The 23,089-nt window shown below is 39.8% G+C and overlaps 1 protein-coding gene across 12 annotated transcripts in view; it reads left to right on the top strand.

Moving 5' to 3' along the window:
• Positions 1-23,089, top strand: part of SLC10A7 (solute carrier family 10 member 7) — a 155,013-nt gene that overhangs the window by 114,675 nt on the left and 17,249 nt on the right. For 4 of the 12 annotated variants that reach the window (XM_080373752.1, XM_080373749.1, XM_080373747.1 and 1 more), the window contains 3 exons: positions 11,547-11,712; positions 14,689-14,740; positions 16,230-16,303. In XM_080373752.1, coding sequence (XP_080229878.1) covers positions 11,547-11,712; positions 14,689-14,740; positions 16,230-16,303 — 292 coding nt within the window. Of the gene's footprint in view, positions 1-11,546; positions 11,713-14,688; positions 14,741-14,959; positions 16,004-16,229; positions 16,304-17,186; positions 17,329-23,089 lie in introns of those variants that run through there. The other 8 variants (XR_013925740.1, XR_013925741.1, XR_013925739.1 and 5 more) reach the window with 7 other exon arrangements.

Genomic DNA, 23,089 nt, shown 5'->3' with positions numbered 1-23,089 from the left:
TCAGGATAGCGAAGTCTAATATCAAAGAAAAGATGCTACAGTGCTCCCTGGAGCCGCATTGATCTTTGTTGAGATTGAGCATCTGTCCCTCACTACCACAAACATACGCTACTGCATATCGAGAAGGGAGTTTGTGAACATAAAGTGGGAAAAATGGCAGCCCAGACTGTGAGAAATTCCAAACCCATACAAATGAGCTTTGAGAATACTATATAGGCCTTTTGCCACATGCCCTTTGCCTGGATAATGAAGGAAGTTCTCCCTGTGTAGTATCTATTACTAATTACAGGAATAAAAAATTCTCAACGTTAAAAAACATATAAGGGCTAAGCAGTCAGAAGTTAAGAAATCATAAAATTAAGGCTGCTCGAGCTGTTTTGCATATGCTTTCCAATAAGGGTTTTAATTGCACGATTGCAAACTCTTCTTTTGCCATGACTCCTCTATCATTTGTTACACTGGATGGAGGGTATTCATGGAATGAGCAGCTGTTCAATATTTCATTTTATACTCACTGTTCATACTGTAACACAAGGCCTTATTTTTCATGGCATATGATAGAAACTTTTCACTGAATGTAAAGATACTAATTGCAATATAAGATTTTCTGTGACAGTTGTCTCTGTAATATCTGGGTTTTTTTCACAAGTATTAATTACTGTTTTCTCCCATGTCATGGTGGGAAATTGCTGTATTAAGACCAAAACTTGTCAGATGTGTCCACTATTCTTGGACACCAAAACACCCGAAGCCTAATTGTTAATACCTGAAAGTATTTGTTGTTCTCAGGCATTCAGAATGCACAAAGGGAGTGTCAGTGGGTATTCCCAAGGGGTACACCATTGCTGGTTCTAGCATCCACTTTAACTCTGGGTTCAGCTGGAACTTTCTGAATTTTTTCAGCCTAAAGTAGACTTTGAAATGGAAAGTGTGGTTAAAATGTAGGCAAATCAAAATGGAGTCTATAAAGGAGCACCTTGGACAAGGTTAAGAATATCTGTCATTGCCTGCGCTATGTAGAACAGGCAGTCAGTCTTGTATCAGACTATAACTGCATATTTCAAAACTGGTATGTACTGTAACTTACCAAAGTCCTAGTGAAATTTCTTATGTGGTCAAAAACACCCATTAAAGTCTAATAAGATAAGCATTATAAGCATGAAAGTAGCCACCAGCATCAGCACCTGTGTAACCTGGCTGCAACTATACCATGTGGAAAATGGACATAACCTCTGTGTCCCTGAAGCCTATTGAATTGCTCATGTGCTTAAAAGTTAAATGCCTAAGAGTCTCCTTATTAATTAGGACCACAAAGGGTTTCTGACGAACCTACGGATGTATCACATCCTTGCCTTGTCAAGATTAAGTGTCCACCAAAAGTGGACAAGCAAAAGTATTTGAATCCTTTCATCCTGAAAGGTCCAAAAACTGGGAGCTATGAGTTGGAAATTTTTAGGAAACAAATAGTGTGACAGGAGATCTAGCAATCAAGTAACCTATAGTGATGTAATATCAGCAATCTGTACTGCAACATAGTAAGCCTGAAGATGATGGTAGATTACTAGATAAATTGATTGCAAAATTTCAAGAGGACTTCCATCTATATATAATGGCATGTTACTTTGGGAAGATATAAGAGGTTGCTATGTGAGCTAACTGGTGGAGTTGGGGTTTTTTTGGCTGCAGCAAACAATAAGGCTATGTAACATGAATTGAGCAGTAAGCAGGTGAAATCTGCTGTGAATGGTCATAAGTTCAAAATTAGAATTGTGATGAGACTTAACTGAGAACAGATGTGATTTAGGAGTTCTGATAAAGACTGAACAAAAAATACAGATAATCTCAAAGCTTATGTAACTCAGTCACAAATATATATAAGAATTTTTGTTTTTTATAAATACACTCCAAGAAGAAATAGGCTGTTTCTCCTTTAAAAGTGTTTGAAGCACTTTTTGGAAATGAATGGTCAACAGAAATAGCTTACATTCCTCTAATTGTGAAGACTTTGTTTCTAAAGTTATTGCACTTGTTATACCTGTTCAGAGGAAATGGAAGAGAGGAAATGCTAAGGATAGCTACAGATCAGAAATGCCGGGGTAGTTTATGTTGATTGTCTTGATTAGGTAGAACCATACAAAGGTAAACCAACCTGCCCAGATAGGAGGAAGAGAAACCATTTTTGAAGGGGGAATATAAAAAAATGATGTGCAGTAATTGGGGAAAAACAATAAGCAAGAAAAGAACTGACACCAAGAGGTAACACTAATAAGTCTGCTTGCCCTTCATCCAGAGGTGGTGTGGATTGTTCCGATTAAATGGGAAGTTTTGCATTTAGTTCATAGACTCATGACTAACTGTTGCACAACATGCAGCACAGCAAGGTAACATTGCTTTGTGAATCACAAGTTGCTCACTTTGGGATTATAGATGCGTTAAGAGATAATGGTCCACAATTAAGAATGACGGTTTCAGCACTTCTAATCTATCATTTCATTCCCACAGTGTCAATTCCTTTCCATGCAAAATCATACTGTTCAGCAGAAAACTCAGTGGAAGAATGCTTGGTAGGGTTACCTGGTAGCAAAAAGCTTGACTGGGAAAAAAATGGACTTGGAACCTGCCTGCTTGGAGGATTGCTTCCCTTCAGCCTTCCTAACTCAGTTGTGAATAGCAGAGGCTTTGCGCTGGATCCACATCAGTGTAAAACAGAGAAGGCAGCTTAAAGGAAGCATTCTCCAAGGGCTTTATTTTCCTTTAAAAAAAAAATCTCGCCTCTGGGAAAACCTGTGTTGCCTAAATGCTCATTTCCTGAGCAGGCTGCAGAGCTGGTTGTTTGAGGAGCCCCTGGGACTTAAGCAAAGCAGATGAGAAGGTGCTTTTAGATTTGTTTTGTTTGGGTTTTTTTTGTTTGCTTTATGGCAAAATGTATCAAGAGTTTTGGTTGCTTGGCTGACTTGTCAGAATTCTTAATGATGGTTGGGAGAAAGAAGGCACAATAGTGTAATTGATGCTTATTTTCTACTGTTTCTTGAACAATTATTTCAGTGTGGCAAGACTGCCATTGACGAGTCACGCTTTTCTAGCCACTGACAATGAAATGTGTAAGGGGTTGCAGGTACAGGCTCTGCTCAGGTGGTGCCTGCCATTTGGTAGGTAAAGAAAGAACAGTTAAAGGAGGAGGAAGATCCTATGTTATCAGAAAGGCTCCGAGTCTTGCACATAGCAGTTGCTGATAAATGGTCTTCAATAAAGAGAACTGCTGTGCTGTGTTCTTTGTCAGGGATGTGCAGGTTGTCTAAACCTAAAAAAGTGTTGTGACCTGCATCCTCTGTGTCTGCAGATGTATTTTGCTAATTGACAGTATGATGTTACTCAAATCAGTACTGGTAGTATAATATCTGATTTACTGCTGGTCAAATATCATTTGTATTTATAGAGTAACAAATAAGACCTCTCTGACAAGAGATCTTGAAAAGAGAAATAATCCGTAGTATTTTATAAAGATCTAATGTTCTACAAGCCTTGAAGATCTGTAGTGTGTTAGAGCTGGTTATTTGTGCACCACTCTTGTATCCCTCTAAGGGGAATCTGAGAATACTTGTTATACTATAAACTTGGTGATAGTTATTTCATGGAAAAGCTTTTGAATTTACTCTGGAAGCTTGAAGTTCTGATGATTTTTTTTTTTTCCTGGGTAGCAGAGTTCTGATGCAGATTACTGTTCCTGAGCTGTTGTGATTTTGCTAAAATAATTGTTTCCTTGCCTGTAGATGTTGGTAATACTTTTAGCCAGTAAAATGTAAGGTGTTGAGAGCTGTCTAAGCGGTTTCTTCATGACCGGTTGTGAGATTTGGCTGAAGACTGTCATTTCTTTGCTTATTTTTTTCTTCTGAAGTGACAGACAACAGGAACAGTGAAAACCACTGCAATATTTCCTTTCCCCTTTTTGCAGACTTTTTCCATTCCCTACACCTAAATGCTTATGACAGACTTTTATTTTATGTTTTATATTAAAGAGCGATTTATGATTAAATGTTAATGAAATAGAATTTTCACTGTGCTTTCATTATATTCTACTAGTTTGAACATTTTTCAAAGCAGCACACCAAAACCCACTGTTTTCTATGAATAAATAATAAAAAGCTTGTCTGTACATTATCATTCATGCATTCTCTAGTTGCCCCATTGGTAATTTGTCTGCCAGCGTAAAGTGGGCACTTCACATTAAACAGACCTTAACTAAAGCTAAAATTAATGTTATGATTCTAAGTAGTTCTTCTTCCCAAATCTATGAAATGAAGCCAGTTGTACAGAAATCCTCGCTGAATCTAGTCACACACAAAAAAATCATGATGTCCTACAGGTAAAAGATTTTAAGTGCCTTCTGCATTGGTGCCCAAAATGTTCCAGAGGAATCCTATCAGTGTTTGGGAGGTGTGCATATAAACACAACTCTAAAAGGGTGCTATGTTGCAATACAAGTTATCAGTGAAATTGAAACTAAAAAGCTTAGCAATGTATTCATTTTTAAAAGAATTATAAAGAATAAGAAATTGAAAGGGGAAGGCAGTTGCTTCAGAGTAGAAGGTACTGTTCAGTTAAGCCTAATGTTTGTTTATAGTGGGTGGATGGGGGAAACAATAGTTAAAGAAACTGTTATAAAAAGGGAACAGTGTCAAATCCTTTTGTTCTTGTAACTTAAATCCACATGGAAGTAGCCCTACTTTCCCTTCAAAGTCCAGTGGAGCTGCGGGGAGGAGGCATGGTACCCTGGGAGATAAGCACTTCTAGAAGCTTGTTACAGAAAACTGAGATGGCAGATAAACAGCCTTCAGATCACAGTTCTGTCCCTTCTGATGCTTAACTCAAACAGGGAGCAGAACCTAGTTTCCACAGAAATAGAAAATACGGCGAAACCATGTACTGCTGCTACAGGCTCTCTTTACATTTTTGATGTTGCGCCTGTTTGTAAGCTTTTAAAGCAATAGTTGTAAAGTACCCCAAAATGTGAAAGTTAATTTTGAAAATGGCCTTGTCTGGGTTTTATAAAGCTTGCTTTGAAAAGGTGTAGATGTGTCAAGAGCTGTCTCTTGGGAGTATACTGACTGACATAATGGAGTAAGATAGCTTTTTTTGGGTGGTGGTAGGGTGGTGGTAAGCTGAGGAAAGGAAACGACACTTGTAAAAAAGACTTTTTCCCAGATTGCAAAAATGTTTTTTGTTCCATCCCATCATTGTGCACTCCATAGAATAAGGATAGATTTGACATTTGTTGATGTCCCAGAAGGTATAGAAGGGTGGGTGAACCAGTACAAAGTTTGGGACTTTATAGAAGCATATAGGAATAGGTGAGAATGTGTGTCTTCACACAGGTACAGTCCCTATAAAATTACCAGGACAGGGGTCTGGCTGAAGTTATAAGCTCCGCTCTGGAAAAGGATCTATGCATTTGAATTGTGATGCAGACCTTGGGTATATGGAGGGTGGTTATGCTATAGAAATCTGTGAAGGATTTACCATCTTATTTATGTCATTTCTGCAGCCTGCATGATCTCCCTTCCATTCTAGCATCTGATGTTTTTTCTACTGGTCTTCACAGTCGCTGTCATCTTAGTTTACTTTTTTCCAATTTTTTTCCCTTTTGTGTCTTCCAACCTTCACTGAAGTAGTTCCAAATATTCCATGCAGTCTTCTTTCTTGGTTTACCATCATCATGTAAGAAGAGATATTGGAAAGTTACTGAACTCTTGCAAATACCTAGCCTGACTGAAAGCTTTTCAAGAGACAATTTTGCCTTGCAGAGTTCATTGTAAAGGTCTGTTGTTGTAAGTAGTAATAATCTTAGTTAAGAATTAGTTAGGAATCTTACCTTAAATTAAATAAGGTAACTGCTGCATTTAGATATAGTAATAATCCATCATAACTTCAGCTTGTTGCCTTGTATGTTTCAACATAAGGAAAAAGTCACTTGTGTTACTGTGTGGAAATGGTAAAGCCCCGAGTGTTTTTCACAGGTATTTAGAAGTACCTACCAATACATAATAAACAAGAGGAGCAGAAGTGCAGTAAAACATTGTACTTTCTGTTAAAGATTAAATCACTCCAAAAGAGTTGATAGAATAAGGAAAACTATTTTGTGTAATGATGTAAATTAATACCAAGAGATACTCTTGTGTGTATAATAGAAACAGAAAAAGTGACTTCGGAACCATCTCCACTGGGTTTGTTTTGTTTTGTTTTTTTCATTTAATGGATTTTTTTTTTTAAAAGCTGAAGATCTAGATAATTTTTAAAAGATGTACTGCATTACAAATGTCAGAAATTATTCTATTCGATATAGATGGTGAGGGAGCTCCTTGCTATGTTTAATTCAATTAATAATGAACATTAATTAATTACATTGTTTATTGCATCTTTTTGTCTTGTATGTCCAGCACTTGAACAGTCATATGGAAACAACCTAGTTGTATTTTACTGACAAATTTCTCTGGGTATACAGTGACAGTGTGACTGTTACAAAGGTATGATTAGATAAGTGAATTGTTTTTCAGTAATAGATCTTCTGTTATTTTCATGTATGACCTTCTAACAGGTGAGCATTATTTACCTGTTTTGCTGGAGTAGCAGATTGTGTTTCTTTGTACAGGGGATGTTAGGTGAATTAAGCATCTAAGCAGTAAGTCCATTTGCTTAGGGAGGCTGGTGTTTAGACAGGGAGGTTATGGCAGGATACAGAGCAGTCTGGAGGAAAAACACTGGATGTAACCATTCTGGTAGAAGAATGAAATGGAAATGGGGACACTACAGTTAATTCATGTGTAATTACATTGCTTTGTTTTTAAAAATTAAATCCTGGGCAAGAGGAAAGTTTGAGCCTCAAATTGTATTTTGAAGGAAATTTGAGCTGATTTCCAAAAACCTTTGGAGATTACCAGGGCATAGTCAACAGGAGGTATTTGCCTTCTGGACATGTTTATTTCTTGTATCATGTAACTTTTCTATGAGTTTATCAGCATTTTTCATTATGCAGGCTATTCATAAAACATCACCTACTTTTCGAGTCTTCTGTCCACTAACCATAGTTGGAGGGAAGGAATAGCCATTCACAAAAGACTTTACAGTTTATTGTACCTGATGAGATTGCTACCGCAGGCCCAGAGGCCCTGAGGCCCTCCTCACAGAGTTACATCTGCAGGAGTCTCCGCAGGGGTATGGGCTGCAAGGCCTTTGTACCTTGAGATTCGTACCTTAAAAATTGTGCATGCATTTTCTGCAACATGGTAGCATCTTGGAGCATTTCCCCTGTAAAGTAAGTTTTAAAATGCTGTTATGCTTCACATAATGGTTATTCTTCCAATATCTCTGTCTCCCTCTCCCTGCCCACACACACACATACATCTGATGTTGTTTTTAACTGCATTTTTTGATGCGAGGAATTCCCTTTCACTGTGGAATTACTGCATCTGAAGGTACTCCCCTGTGGTGGGCTGACCCTGGTGGGGTGCCAGGTGCCCACGGAAGCCATGCTGTCACTGCCCTCCTCAGGGGAAGGAGAAGACATTTTGGAAGGCTCTGGGTTGAGGTAAGGACAAGGAGAGATTATCCACTAATTACTGTCATGGGCAAACCAGACTCAACTTGGGGAAATTAGTTTTAATTAATTACCAATCAAATCAGTGTAGGATAATGAGAAATAAAAACCTTCCCCCCACAGCTCCCTTCTTCCTGGGTTTACCTTCCCGCCCGATTGTCTCTCCCCCCCCCCACCCCCCCAGCAGCGCAGGGGAGCAGGGGTCACCTCAGCCCCCCACACGCTGTCCCTGCCGCCCCTTCCCCCGCAGGGGACCCCTCACACCCTGCCCTGCCCCAGCCGGGACCCCCGGCAGGCAGCCCCCCACCAGCCTCTCCGACTGCCCCTTCCCCGGGGCTGCAGCCGGTCACAGGCTGCCGGGGGGGATCTGCCCCCGCCACCCCCCGCGGGCTGAGGGGCACAGCCTGCCCCGCCAGGGGCTGCACCGGGGGCTGCGGGGGGATCTGCTCCGGGCCTGGAGCCCCCCGGCCTCCTGCACCCACCTGGGGGGCTGCAGAGTTGCTGCTCATATAGTCTCACTCCTCTCTCCAGCTGCAACTTTCCCCCTCTTAAATACATTATCCCAGGGGTGCTACCACTGTCACTGATGGACCCGCTGCTGGCCAAGGCTAAGCCCATCTCTGAGCCACCTGGCATCGGCTCCATCGGACATGGGGGAAGCTTCCAGCAGCTTCTCACAGAAGCCACCTCTGTAGCCCCCCTACTACCAAAACCTTGCCATGTGAACCCAGTACATCCCCTTTTTGCTCTTTTCCATCAGCATGCCCATTTGATGCATGTGTTTTGGATGTTGGTCAGTCATACTTCTGCCCCAGGCTGGAAGTTCATCCTTTCACTCTGGAAGTTCATCCTTTCACAGGAGTTTCAGTTCAGAGGTTTTCTCAACTGCTTGTTTGTTTGCTGCTTGTCCCTCCCTTGTGCCCCGTTCTACTGGCATGTGCTTCAAAATACTGGACTTCGTTATTTCAGCTGAGGGCTGGCACGCTGGTTTGGAGCCCAAGTTTGGTGTCCTTCGTACAGGCCATAACACATAAAAATGATTGTATTAGCTTTTGCTGTGTTTGCAGACAAATGAATCTTAATATCTCTGCCCAGGCTCCAAATCACCTATGAGATTCTTTATGTAATCATTTACACCTGTGTTGCTCATGGCTTTTCAACCTCTATTAGACTTCCCATCAGAGTGCTGGCGCCACAGAACAGCAAGATTCACTGGCTGGCTGGTTCTGTACTTTATTGGGTGTTGTCTTCACTGTATTTGTGGGATTTATTGTTACTTCACTACAAATCTTCACAATTTTTGTTTTAAGTTCTGTGTTAACCCTGAAAAGTTACAGAATTGGGTTAAGAATTAAAAGGCTTTCAAAGCATCCTTGTCCTGAAGGAGATCTGCAGGGCATGAATAAGTAACAAATGGATTGTTTTTCAGTCAAAATGAATCAGCTGACGTGACCTTCCTTGTGAAAAATCTAGCTGAGTTTTTAGAGATGCCTGTAGGGGGTCATACTTCTCCCCTCTTAAGTTATGCAAGAATTTAGATTACCTTGAATCAGTGATCGTAGGCTGATTCAGCCTCTGAAACTGTAGATCTTCTTGAACCTTGTGAGAAGATCAAAATGTATGGGATTCTACGAGAGGATGTATTTTGTCTGTGTTTTCACAGTGTACATTTAGTATGATGCTGGGTTGATCAGATGATTTCCTGAAGCCACAATTTAGTTCTTCAGGGTCCAACTATGTCATTTTTTAAAAAGTACAATGTGCAGTAAGAAGCCATACTGGTATTTATGATGGTTGATTCACAATAATTCCAGACTAGATAGAGGTGGATATTTAAAGAAGATACCAGCCAGTTGAGGATTTTGAGGAAATACTGCTTGCAGTTACATTTTAAACTCTCTTTTCTTTCTTTTATATGTCAGTCCTTGATAAAGTTGTTATTATCATGTATGTTATAATTATACCTTGTACAGACACAAGGTTATAGTTTTGTAATAAATACCTCCTGTATAAATTGTACTGTAGCATAGTTAACTGTCACTTTTCTTTTTCCACATCTCATTACTTGCAATATAAATCTTCTGGAATGACCATAAATAAATAGGTGGTCTTCAGTAGCTTTTCATTTCCACCAGTGTGACCTTAATTTAGGGGATATGGGATTTTTTAAAAACTTCCTTAAAACCCACGCACCTTAGAGGTGAAAGACTTCACTTTTTACTTCTGATAATTACAAAGTCCCAAATCTGCTCAGATTAGACAGATCCGGTCTTCCTCTTGATGTCCTTCACACTGGACACTAAGGGTCTTCACTGAAGTTTTCTTGTCTTTCTTCATCAATAGTCTTACTCCTAGCCGGTGGCTTATAAGGAGGTGGCTGAAGGAGCTCCATGGAATGCTCTTTCAGAACTTTGGCTGTATATTCTGAGTTGTTGTGTTAACATCTGGCAAGCGTGAAATTTTAAAGTTGTGTGTTTTCACTGGAGTGTTGAGCATTCCCTTACATGGTTTCCTGTAAATCTGTTGTTTTTTCGTAAGTGGGAAACTTACAAGTGCTGAGAGGTAAGTGCTGGTCTTCAGCCTGCTTAGCTTTGCGTGAACCCTGTGTGCCAGATTTTTAGTATGTGTCCTGCCATGTGATCTTTGAAGTCTGTATGCTGGTGGTGACTGGGATAGCTGCTTCCGGGACTTCCCTATTGAGAGACTTGCAAACAAGCTGGGAAGGCAGTGGGGAAAAGTTGACAGCTGTGAAGTCAATCCCGCAGGTTTGGCAGTGTGTGTGTGAAAAGGTTATATGGTAGCATCGATGATGATGCTTTGATATCAATCTTGAATACCTCTAAATAAAAATACTGTATTATTAAACCAGCAATGGTGATGTTTATTAATGGTACTGCTATGGGGAGGTAACAAGACACCTTTAGAGCCCTCTGGTAGAAATGTTTCCGGTTCTTGTGCTATTATTCCTGAAAGAGCATGGTTACAGAGAATATCAGGAAGTCTCAGGAGAAATTAAGCAAGATAATGTGATTGCTGAAAAATTAACACAAGTCACAGCTGTATGATAAAAGCTTTAAAAAGTTTTTTCAAACCATATAAAGTAAAGAGAGAAACTAAAAGCGACTCCCCAGGCAGGGCTGAAATAGATGCGTTGTATCTGCTGAGGCTTAGTCCTGTAGTATTTGGCATAATTTGAAGTTGAAGTTGCTTTAAAATTTATAGTTGTTTCTAAAAAATTATTGAAAAACAACTTTAGATTCTGTTTCCTGAAAGTGCAAATGTTCCGCTAAGTACAGTAGGTTTCCTTGTTCTCATGTGTTAATTCTGGTATTCTAAAAGCGTGCAAATGGCATTTGTCTTTGGATTTACAAAAACTCTAGATATTCAGAGTCTGAATTATTTAAACTCCCACAACACATGCACTTTTGCTTTTCAAGCTTGAGTTATAATTTAATTAAAAACTTCTGGTGCATCGCTAGCTATTTAAATATTAAAATGTTCCATGGATCACTTTCGATTATCTGCTGTCGTGAAATTCCTGAAGATGTCAGATTTTTAAGATTCCCAAAGTTGCACTTGGAATTGTCTGTTGATGCAAAGGGGACTGTGATAATTACATACATCCATTAGTATCAGCAGAGGAGATAAACTTTGGGGAGGCTTAATGGGCATGTCTCAGTGACAGCTAGCAAAGAACATTTGGCATGATTAAGGATGGATTTGAATGTACTTGAAAATATACTCTCATTATGGACGCCCAGTGGAAGTTGCACTACAAATGTTAAATTCCCCAGAAGAAGAGTTGTGTGGCAGGGAAGCTTTGAAATCCACTGTGGCCGTCATCCAAATTACTCTCTTCTCTTTGTGTCTTTCCGCTGTCAGATTCACTTTGTGATGCCCAACTTGGCTCCCTGCATCTTTGAAAAGAGGCAACCTGTTGGTTTCTGTGTTTCAGATTGTCCGAAGATACATCAAGGACTGGCTTGAAAGGAAGAAGCCTCCATTTGGCACTATCAGCAGCTGTGTGCTCCTGATGATCATCTACACAACATTCTGTGATACTTTCGCCAATCCAAATATTGACCTTGATAAATTTAGCTTGATTATAATAGTGTTCATAAGTAAGTTCAGCCTTAAAGCACCTCTTTTATCTGTTTCAGGTGTGTAATGAGTTATATGTGCTGGAAAGGGTGGGGCTGCGGGGAAACTGGTATGGGGCTAGAGTTTGTACTTTTAATGCATCTAGTAAACCAGATTACCAGACTTTGTAGGGGCCAGATGTTTTTAGGGGATTGAGTAAGCATTTAGAGGGGGGTGAAGGATGAACCCCGCTATTCAGGTGTGCCTGAGATTGCTCAGTGGTCCTCCCTTTCTAAAGGGGCATGGTATTACTTTCCAAGTGTTTACGATTCTGGTTTGGCTTCTTACTTATTAAACAACTATAAATGCTCAGATGTTGCATTCCAAACAGAAAGGAAACATTTGGGTTTGAGCTGTTATTCAAAACATGGTTATAACTTTTGAATAGTTCTTCCTTACCATATAATAAACCTAGAAGCTAGCTGGGAGTTTGAGTACATTGATATATTTCTGTGGATAAACACATTTATTGCAGAGTTTGTTTTAGAAGCACTCTAGTCATTCGGCCTTAAATAACATACACATGAGAGTAGACAGGTGGTATCCTTGCCATCAGTTAAAAACACACTTGCAGATCACTCACTACCTCCCAGGGAAAGGCAGTGGTATACAGGCACTGTCTGCTCTCCCAGCAGGGAATTCCTGTCTTGCTTCAGGGTTTCCAGATACAGGAGTTTCACTTTGCTTGGGGGGAGAGGTAACTACACATCTCATACCCTTCAAAACTGTTAGATTTTAAGGAATCAATACATCACCTACTTTGAAATATGTGTATGCGCACATATTTCTGTCTAATAAAAATAATGTATCTTCTATAAATCCAGCCTCTGCTAAAGTGAGTAGGAAATTTGCCCCTGCCCTTTGTGGGTCAGTTCTTACTCTATCCTAATTATGGCAGGGTTTTTTTTATTATGAAACACTATACCTGTGTGAAATACTACATGGGATTATAAATGGTACTGTATAAATACTGTATTCTGAAAGGAAAGATGGAAGCCATGCTTAAGGAGGGCTTTTTTTCCAAATGGAGGAAATACTTGTTTGCATAGGCACCTGAGAAAGACCACATCCCAGATGCACTTAAATCACTACAGAATTGTCAGCAAGAGAGAGCGATATGGAAATTTTAAACTCTGACTTAACATGCAGAGAAACTCAGAATAAAGTAATTTTGCTACTGTGCTGATGGCTACTTCGAAAAAACAAAGTTTTTTTTTCAGTTTAAAAGGCATGTTTTTCCTTGAAGAGTTGGTGTAGAGTGGTTGCTTCCATTGCTTTTCTTGTCCGTCCTTTTATTCCTCTACAAGGCAACTCTGCATTTGTGCCATGTGTAATTATATATGCCACTTGCAGGGCAACATGCTGAAATTCATTATATATATGTTTTCACTGCCAGTGTGCATAACTGGAGTGTCTTAGTAAGAATATTAACAAAAGCAATGAAACTGCTTGGAACATATTAGAGATTTGTTTTTTTCTAAAATATTTATAAAACCAAAAAAACAAGTAACTTGGGGAGATGGATATGCACATTGTGTTCTAGGAAAAGTTTCTGTATTGCTATTGGATGTGTGTGTTGTGTTATACCAGGATGTGAAATAAGCACGAGGAGTTTGAGATGAAACTGCATTTATTATTCTGCTGATTAATGTTTTTATGTAATTTTTATGTTAATATTCTAGCCACAGCAAAATACGCACAGGGGATAATTGGTAGCAACGCATGCTTATTGCTTTACAGAATTATATGTATTAAGGGATCTTTTGTTTTTTTCTGTGCATATTAAATTAATGTACTTAGTTGCAGAAATAATGTAATTCAGGAACAATGGATTGCTTCCTTGGTTTGTGAAGGAAGGATTAAGTGCATGCTGAGGTGACATTTATACATCCCAGGAAATGTGTGTAAGAGAATGGAAAATGTCACTGGTAATAGCTAATATCCCTGCCACGTCCACCAGTTGTAAACTGGGGTCAAAATCAAATGTATTGTCTTGGCTTGCACTGCCCTATGGGACACATTAGCCTTATTGCATTCACAAGTTTTGCAAGGAAAGGGAGGAGGATCCACCTCAGATTCTGCTGCAGGTAAAAGCCTTTCCCTTATAACCCACAAATACCCAGAAAAGGTCTGTGCAGGTCACAAGAGTTTCTTCTCCAGCTCTGTGGGGAGTTCCTGCACTCTGGCATGACGCTCAGTCTCTGCAGTCCCAGCAGCTACTCATGGCACAGGGGGAAGCTGCCTGCTTCTCCCCATGTCTCCCCAGACCAAGGGTGGGCTCAGAACATCCCACAGCCTCTGTGGGTGTCAGGAGGGCTGGCAGAGAGGAGAGCTCCCCTCAGGATGCTCAGGGAAGCCAAAGCTGACTGAGCTGGAATGAAAGCTGCTTTGTCTGATGTACACTGCCCAGTTCAGGAATCAGCCTTTGTCTCAGAGGGAATTAAAATATCTGTGATGATCTTCTCTTAATAGTGTTCATTCATCAGGAGAGTAATATACCCAGTGTGTGAGAATATTTATTGTGATCATGCTTACACATTGTACTTTCTGTTGTTAAATAGAAAGGGGCTAAATTTAAATATTTGGCAACCAGAGCATGTCTGAGAGGTTTTATGCTGTCAACCCAATAAGCAAAACTAGTGCAGAGAGATGTGGAGCATGCAGTAGGGAAATGTCCTGCCATTCACTGTGCCAAGAAATACTTGATTCGGAAGAGTTACCTTGGGAAGAACTTTTGTGTAGCCACGATATGATCTCTGGCTTTCTTGGTTGCAGTAATACGTATTGTTCTTCCAGACAGTGTTTAAAGTTTGTCTGTCATTGGGTTTCTCCAGACTTGGTCCAGTCTAGCTTCTGACCTGTTGTGTGGGGGCAAAAGGCACGTACACAGCAATTGCAGATATAAGTGATCTTTACTTCTGTGATCTAAGTCTAATTTTAACTTGTTTCTTTTTCAGTATTTTCTGTTCAGATGAGCTTCATGTTTCTGACTTTCCTCTTCTCTACAAGGTAATTGAATGTGCTGAGTCAGAACCTTTGAATATTTGTTTTGTGTGATATCTTTGATTTGTTTGCTACAGTTTATGCAAATATGGAAGGGCAGATTTCTGAACAGGGATGACCTCATTTTGGCATTTCATATTCTCCTTACTGCATTTTCTCTGTTAGAGTTTCATAGGCTAAGAGAGCAGGACCTGAATTCTGTCCTTTCTTGTGTGTTAATTACAGAGTTGTTAAATCTCAATCAATCACTGCTATACCTCATCCACTGAAAAAAATGGATTTGCACAGATGTCACTGAAGGTATAATTTGCCCTGCAGACATGCTGATGACATATGAGAGAGAGAACTCAGTTTGACTTTTTACATCTCAAGATACATTTGCTGGGCTGGCAATTTACTCGGCTCTGTATATGTCAAATTTGTTACATTTATATGGTGATTCTTAAAAGACAGCTGTCCTGAGCTAATGTTTGGTAGAGCTATTTTTTTTTTTTTCTTTTAAAATATCAACCAGGAAGAACAGTTGTACATTCACTTCTCTAAAAAACAGTACTGTGATACTTTAATGCATCACTTGAGCTGGTCAGAGTATTCACCACTGTCCTCTCACTTAAGCTTACTGGAGCAGGTTTTTTAGCAGTGCTCTGCTGAACGGAAGGTGCCACAATACAGCAGAGTCAGACATATGCTTTATATAAATTATAGAATATCTGTAAGGGAGAATCACAAAGAATGGTGCAATGTCTTAGAGCTACTTACGGGTTTTTTTAGTGCCACAGGAAAATTTCTCTGTGACAAGATCACCCCCTGACCTTAAAAGGCATTTTTAAATAACTTTTGAATGGCCAGTCTTAACCTGGGGGGAAGATATGTCCCAACACTAAAATCTAAAATGCCATAATAACCAACTCAGCATGGTAAATATCTAGAATCTCATAAAATGATTCCTAACTTGGACCAAAGGGTGATCCATTGGCCAGTTGTATACCTCTCTGTGTATGTCATTTTTCCACCCTTTCTGGCCTTACTCCCAGTGTGTAAACCCTTAGATGCAATTTTTCTCTGAAGTGAAAGATAACTACATATTCTAAGCAGTGCTTATAGTGCAGACTCAACATACTATCTAAATTGAGTGTTTTGTTAACATTACATACTAGGAAAAGAAATTGTAGGTAATTCTCTTTTGTTTTTACAGGGTTAAGCTGGTCACTGCTGTGATATAGCATGTTTGCAAAAATAACCTTGGCTGGAGTAAAGTTGTGTCCTGCATACCATGTGTTCTGAATTCCTCTCCTTCACACAGGAGCATATTCATTAGAGAGTTTGCTACAACTGAGAAACAATTCTGCTTTAAAAAAAAAAATATCAAACACTACTGTTCATTTGTGGGTAGAATTATTTCTGTCACTAGACCTGATCAAAGTGATGTGAACATTCGATGATGTTTTAAGAAGGTGTTCGCTATCAAAGGTTATTAAAACTCTTTCTTTTCTAGGAATAACTCTAGTTTCACACCAGCAGACACAGTGGCTATCATTTTCTGTTCCACACACAAATCCCTCACCCTGGGTAAGTCAGGAGATAAGCTTTTGAGCAAAACAACAGTAACATTCATACCTTGAAAAAAAAATAATGTTGGTGGTGTCTGGCTTTTCTGCTTAAATGGTTTTGGTTTTAGTGTGACAAGTAATGCTACCAGTATGATACTCTTAGTAGGATAATATTCCTGCACAGATAAAATAAATGCTTATTATGGGGCAGACAAAATAGTCTTCTCACTCAGTTGAGATTGTAGTGGTTAATACAGTAAGACCACCTTGTTTATGAAAAGCTGGATTTTTCTTTCTGTTCTTATTCTGGTTATTCAGGTTTGTTACTAAAGAGGTTGTAAGGAATTATCTGCCCAATCTCACAGTAAAATCTTAAAAGCTGGGATGTACAAGTGAAAGTCAAAGCATGTAGTATATTCAGAAATCACAAATAGACAAGATTGTCTTTTGCTTAACATGAGCAAAATGTATGTGTTTTAAGTCTGCCGATGTTTTGGGTAGTTTTGCTTATTAGAATTCATTTATCAGAACATCATTGAGATATTTGTCACTTACGACACTTTAGTGATGAGAAGATGTTCTGATAGATATTCACAGAATATTGCTAAATCAGTTATGCTTACAGCCACTTGCTACTGCTTCATCCATTATATTCAGTCAGTGAAATGACTAGAATATATTCTTACTGTTTTTCAAAATATGAAAACATGTGTTTGATAAAGTATATGTGACTGAATATATGCCTTTTCAAGACTGTATCTGTCAAAGAGAAACACAGCTAGTGTCAATAACAAAGGTAAGAACTCAGCCTGAAACAGGAGAAGAACAAGTCGGGACTTAGGTGAGATGTTTTCCAAGTCAGTTTGATACAGCAAAACTCATCTCAGGGTTCTTTGCTTCAGCCAGGCCTGTGCAGCAGAACTGTTAGCAAGTGCCCTTGAAAGTCTGTGGGAAGTGAAGGAGTTCCTGGAAGACAAGAAAAAGGCAAACATAATGCCTCTTTTTCACAGTGGAAACGAGGAGGGGACAAGGAATTATAGATCAGTGAGTTTAACTTCATTTTGTAGAAAACTACTGAAACAAATAATTAAACTATTTTAACAGTGTAGGAAGAAACAAGGAAATGAGTAACAGCCTCGTAGATTTGTCAAATGCATATCATACCAAACTAACCCAATTTCCTTTCACACACAGTCTCATGGGTTGCAGAAAAGTAGCAAAAGTTGTCTGGCTTGAGTGTGGTATGGCTTTCGACATTTGCATGATATTTTGGGCTCCACAATTCAAAAATTATGTGGACCAACTGGAAAGAGATCAGAGGAGAGTGCCATGAATGATCACAGATCTCAAAAAAGTGACCACAGAGGAAGGTTGAAGCAATTGGGATTGTTGAGAAAAGATAGTGGAAATACAGTCGTGATCTTCAAATGCATAAAAGTTTGATGCAAAGGAGGAAAAAAAGTAACTCTTTCACAGTGGACTTTGAGAAGGGAAGGACTTTGTTACAATTATGATGATTTCAGCTAACAATCAGGGAAACCTGTCTCATGTAAAACACTTTAGTTGTGGAATATGTTGCTTGTTGATGTCTTGACTCCCCTATCATTGTAGACAAGCCTTAGGTAGGAATCAGATAGCTAGAGTTGACTCTGCCTTGGAGCAGAACATAGGTTAAATGATGTTAGGTCTTTTCCCCAAAATGTTCTACAAAACTGAAGCTTCAACTAATAGATGAGCTTGTATTCGGAAGGACAGTTACACTTACATTTCTAGAAAGCAACCACACAAATTAGTCATAACGCACTACCGTACTTGCTATTTGGAGGTGTGTATAAACTTAGGACACACCTGTGAAACCACAAAAAAGAAGCTGGTTGTATTTAACAGTACAAATGTGTAAGTATCCTCCCCGTGAAAACAGTTTTATATACACTCTGTTGAGAACTTCTGCAGCTTGCCATGACACTAAGAAAATACGCACAGACTTTTTCAATATTTAAGTCCTAGAGGGACTTGCCATCACCCAGGAAAAAATGAGGATTCTTCCATTTCTTTTACGCACTCTACTAAGCATCCTCAGGCAGCTTGTCTTGACCTGCATCCTGTGCACACAGCTGAGTCAGTTCACTTCTGCTAGTATGCTCTCCTTTTTATATTTTATTTTCTTCTTAAGAAGAACCTAGTTTGATGCTCCTAGCTTGTTGACTTTCTGGCTCACATTTTCTCAGTTCCAAGCTACTGCGCTCATTAGCATAGCCTGATGAGTCGAGCTTTGTATTTTGCAGCTTTCTTTGCTGAAGCACACAAAAAGCCCCCAAAACTTTGGCCACCTTGACTACAAGGACTCCTACAGCTTCTCCCTAGCCATACATACTTCTACCCTGCTAATACAGGTGTCTCATGGGTAAGTGTGCAAGTTGAAATGGAACAGTAGGTGGTGGAACGGAGTATTGTGGGACTGTTTCTCACCTCCAGACTGTTGTGTTTGTCAGCTTCAGGACAGACTGCCTTACCTTCATCCTTGGAGAGCTGGCATCTCATGGAAAGCAAGTTTACCTTCTAGGTGGCTAGTCAGAAGATGCAATTCATTCTTAGGCTTTGCACTTTTGCACTACCTTTCCTTCCTGCTGAGGCCCTGCGTTGAGATCGCTGGGTGGCTGGGACCAGTGCTTCCCATGCTGTATGCCATCTCTGGGGCTCAGCCTTGTCAGCATTTCTTTGAGGCTTCCAGGCTTGTCTTGTGTGGGACCAGCAGCAGCATGTCCTGAATCAAGCACCAGCCCTGATGGGGAAATGCTCTTTTTTGGCAGTCCCTGGGAGCCCATCTTTGGCAAACCTGAGGGTCCCACCGCTCCTGTCTGCACCCCTACACCGTGTGTGCACGACGTAGGTGTGCCTGCTGTGTATCAGATTCAAGCTGGCTAGTTTTGAGACCGCTGGTATTTTACCAGCCGCAGATAAGATAGAGCTGTATAAACACACATTTCTAGGTAAACAGGGATGATTGGGTTTTATAAAGCTGTAGTGCGATGAGGCATGCCCCTGAGCTGGTGATGTAAACAGGAATGTTAACCAGAGCAGCGAGCATTTATTGCTTGGCTGAAGGTGGAAGCAGAGTAGATCTAATTTGTTTTTAAGGATCAGCCATTTCTGAATGACAGTTAAATCTTTACACAGCACGGTCTTGTCCACTTTGATCTCAGCAGAAATGAGAACAGACGCAGGCACTTTGGCCCTTACTCTTTTGTTGTTCTGTCACGTTTCTGCTTGTCCAGAGGTGTTTGCTATAAACGGTGCAGTGAGAAACCTTCTGTTCTCTTGTAGCAGAGAGAGTTTTTCCCTCTCCGTCATTACAATGCCTGAAAGAACAAACACAGCTCAGGGTCTGGTTTCACATCCGTTGTGGAGCTCTGCTTTGTTTGTCTTCAAGATTCCAGTGGTAGTGTATAAATGACCCCCCAACACTTGTTCTTTAGCTTTGAAACTGATTTCTCTCAGCTTGGCAGGTGAAACTCCAAATAGGTACGTCTGGCCCATTCCCTGGGGAGCTTAGAATGGCACCGACTAAAATGGGAGAAGAGCTGACAGCTTTAAAGCTTTAGAAGTGGTAATAGGAGAGGCATGAGAAGACTTTTGTAAGTCAGTTTCTCCCACACCATATTATGAAACCAACTAATTCCCATGCAGTGCATGCTCATGAGGCCAACTGCCACTTCCACTGTTGAATCCATGAATAAGCGCTTGCTCTGCACGGAGATGAGTGCTGTTTCCATATGCTGGGTTTTATTTTGTAGACAGAACAGTTGACACACTTTTTGTCTCAAAGATCAGAGTGCAGGGCATGTTTGTGTAGGGACAAATTACACAGGGTAGGTGCCTTTGCGTTTCTTAGTTAGGAACACAAGCTGGTATTTCTGCATAGAGTTGGGTGCTTTGGCAGTTTTTTGAATACAGTGCATCACATACACAGAAAAACTAATATTTATTTGTATTTCACTTAATGAGTGAAGCAGGATATAAACTTACAAGGAGAGAAGATAAATATAGTATTCACAATGCCCTCTGGCATATTCATCCACACTTTGTTCTCTTTCTCTCCTTTGCCCTACTCACATATATGCACGGTACATGTGGGCACATACATATGCGGACATTTGATGCATGGCTTTTATTAGTGCATTTGCCATTGATTGATTAGTACTTAGTATTAGTACTTCTTCTATTGATTGATTGCAGATGAAGTGACTATTTGACCTTTAATTATGAGCCCTGCTATTGAAAATGACATTGAGCTATGGCTTCACATAATCCATCTGGAAAGCCCGACATGATGCCATTCCCTGGAGTTCATTCAGTGAGAAGAGGCCTCAAGGAAGTGCAAAGCTATCAGTGTGGCTTATCTAAAAAAATACCACAGTTGTTGCTTGCACTTAAACAAAAGTTACAGTCAAGTACAGAACATTATTTTATTTTTTGCAGAGAGGGAATTGCTACCTAGAAGTTACAACTCCAAAGGTAAAATGCAGAACTGTAAAAAAACATTTTAATTCTTTGTATTTACTATGTAAAATTATTTTATCAGCAAAAAATGGAGTGCACTACCTATTTTGGCTACCAGAAGTGCAAATGTTAGTACTGTAGGTATGATGAGCAGCAGATTGGTAAAAAAATAAGACAGGGTTATTTTTGTTGGTTTATAATAAAATCAGGGCATTGTTTGTGATGCAGGGTACATTTTTCCCCATTTAGATTTATCAGCGTAGCAGTTTGTTCACCATGGGATTCTTAAAGTAATGCAGTCAAAGTTTCTAGGCTACAAAATACTTTAAGGAAATAGAGCTAATTTTGCAAATAAAAGCCAAAGCACAAACTTTTCCTATTGTTTTAATTTCATTCAGATATATTTTTTAAATACTCAGCTTCTTACTGCACAGGTATGGAACTGATATTCTGTACTTGAAGAATTCTTAAAAGCCTGCTGTAATGCACAAGCAGATTCACAGGCAACTCAAATTGTCTGTGCACGGATCATCTGGGCTATGGATTAGTCAGCCGGTGCTTTCCCCTGTGTTCCCCAGCTGCACAATGTGACAGAGTGCATCGTGCTCACATGTAGCTCCAGTCTGCTCACATCTATCTATAGTTTGCTCATATTTTCTACAGATACCTCCTTACAACATTTTTCAGAGATAAACAATATATTCATACAGCATAAACCACTGCTGTTTAATATTAGCTGGATTTTTGTTTCATCCGTTCTTTTCCTGCACCCAAACTCTGTGAAATGCTGTACTAATAAAGCACAGACTCTTATTCTGTGGTGATAATCACCTTTCTCCTTTACACAGAAAAAAATGCCAAAATGTTCTAACTAGTGTTAAGATAAAAGGTAGATAGATCATTTTGATTTTAAAAAGGGGGCATCTCTTAATAATTGAATAGAAAGTAAGATGGTAAAATTGCGTGCATTTCCCTAAGTGAGTGTTCAGGCTATACTCTGTGGTATTTTTGAAATGTGGTGGTGGTTCTCAGTTCCTGGCAGAGAATTGTCCTTTAAGGCGATTGATTATTCATCAGGGTACTAACTGTGACTAGCTATAAGTGTGTAAATAATTCCTCTGACTTTTACGTATAGATCTAGAAAATAATCCTGGTTAATTGCTCTCTGAAAGTTTTCAAGAGTAAGACCTTCGATACTCTCTTTTACTTTTGAAATTTTCCTATGAGTGTTGAACAGGAGACATTACTGCTGGTATCATGTCATACTTCTTGGTGCTACTAGTGCTTGAATTTGCGTATTTTCTTACTCGTTACAGACTTTTACTCTCATTTCTTCCCTACATGTCTGGTAGAGTGATATAAGTGAAAATGATCTAGTGACTGCTCTGCCTAGAGTTGGTGGGTGCTGACCCTTGGGGCAGAAGGGAGGCTGATGGGAGGAATATTCTTGAAAGAATGAGTGTCATGGAGGCCATGTCTGGGCCAATATGTACCCCTCACTACTGCCAGAGAGTTAGAAACTCTTTCGTGTTCCAGCTTCTGGGATCCCAAGGGGCTTCAGCAGCAAGGAATTGCCTGGGCTTTTTCCTCAGCTCTGGGATTCCACTTCTCTTTGTCCTCTCTCCATTCCTGGAAAATAAGTACTGAGGGATTCATGTTACATGATATGACAGTAGGGAGAGCAGAAGCACCTGCACATACTGCACTTCTCTCATGTTTGCATCTTTTTTTCTTGTAGCCCAAGTTGAAGGCAGCTGGATTGCCTTTCCTAGCTCAGCAGTCTTCTAGAACCAACATTTAGTTCTTATCAAATGATATTATTGGTCAGGTTATTACCATGTAATTGGTATGTCTTCCTTCCCGATACACCCCAAAGAATGCCAGGAAATGCTGCTGTTTCCAGTACAGCTGCTATGTCAGAATACTAACAAAACCAAATGGTATGGTATGAATGGTATGAATGTTTCCTGCTTTCATGGACAAATCCAGCCATGGTGAGATATCATTTTGCATGTGTAAGCATTTCTGTAACACTAAGGCCACCACCCACTTGAAGGGGCTGTCTCCACAAGAAATCAAACTGACAGTTTTGTGTAGGCTGTTGTCGCTGAGATAGTCTATGCCAGAGCATCTCTTTTATTTTCCCTTGCTACTCATATACGTGGCTGGGCAAACACCCCCTGTTTGTCTCCCTCACACCAGAGCATCCCTAGGGGCTGTACTTTTGGGAAGGAAAGGTGGTGGCAGGCCATTCCGAAAGTAGGAAATGGTATCATCTGGTGAGTTATAGTGGCTTTTGGACACC

Source organism: Falco punctatus (genome assembly GCF_963210335.1).
Source record: "Falco punctatus genome assembly, chromosome: 1".
NCBI classification, from domain to species: domain Eukaryota; kingdom Metazoa; phylum Chordata; class Aves; order Falconiformes; family Falconidae; genus Falco; species Falco punctatus.
This window is presented reverse-complemented; position numbering and strand designations above follow the sequence as displayed.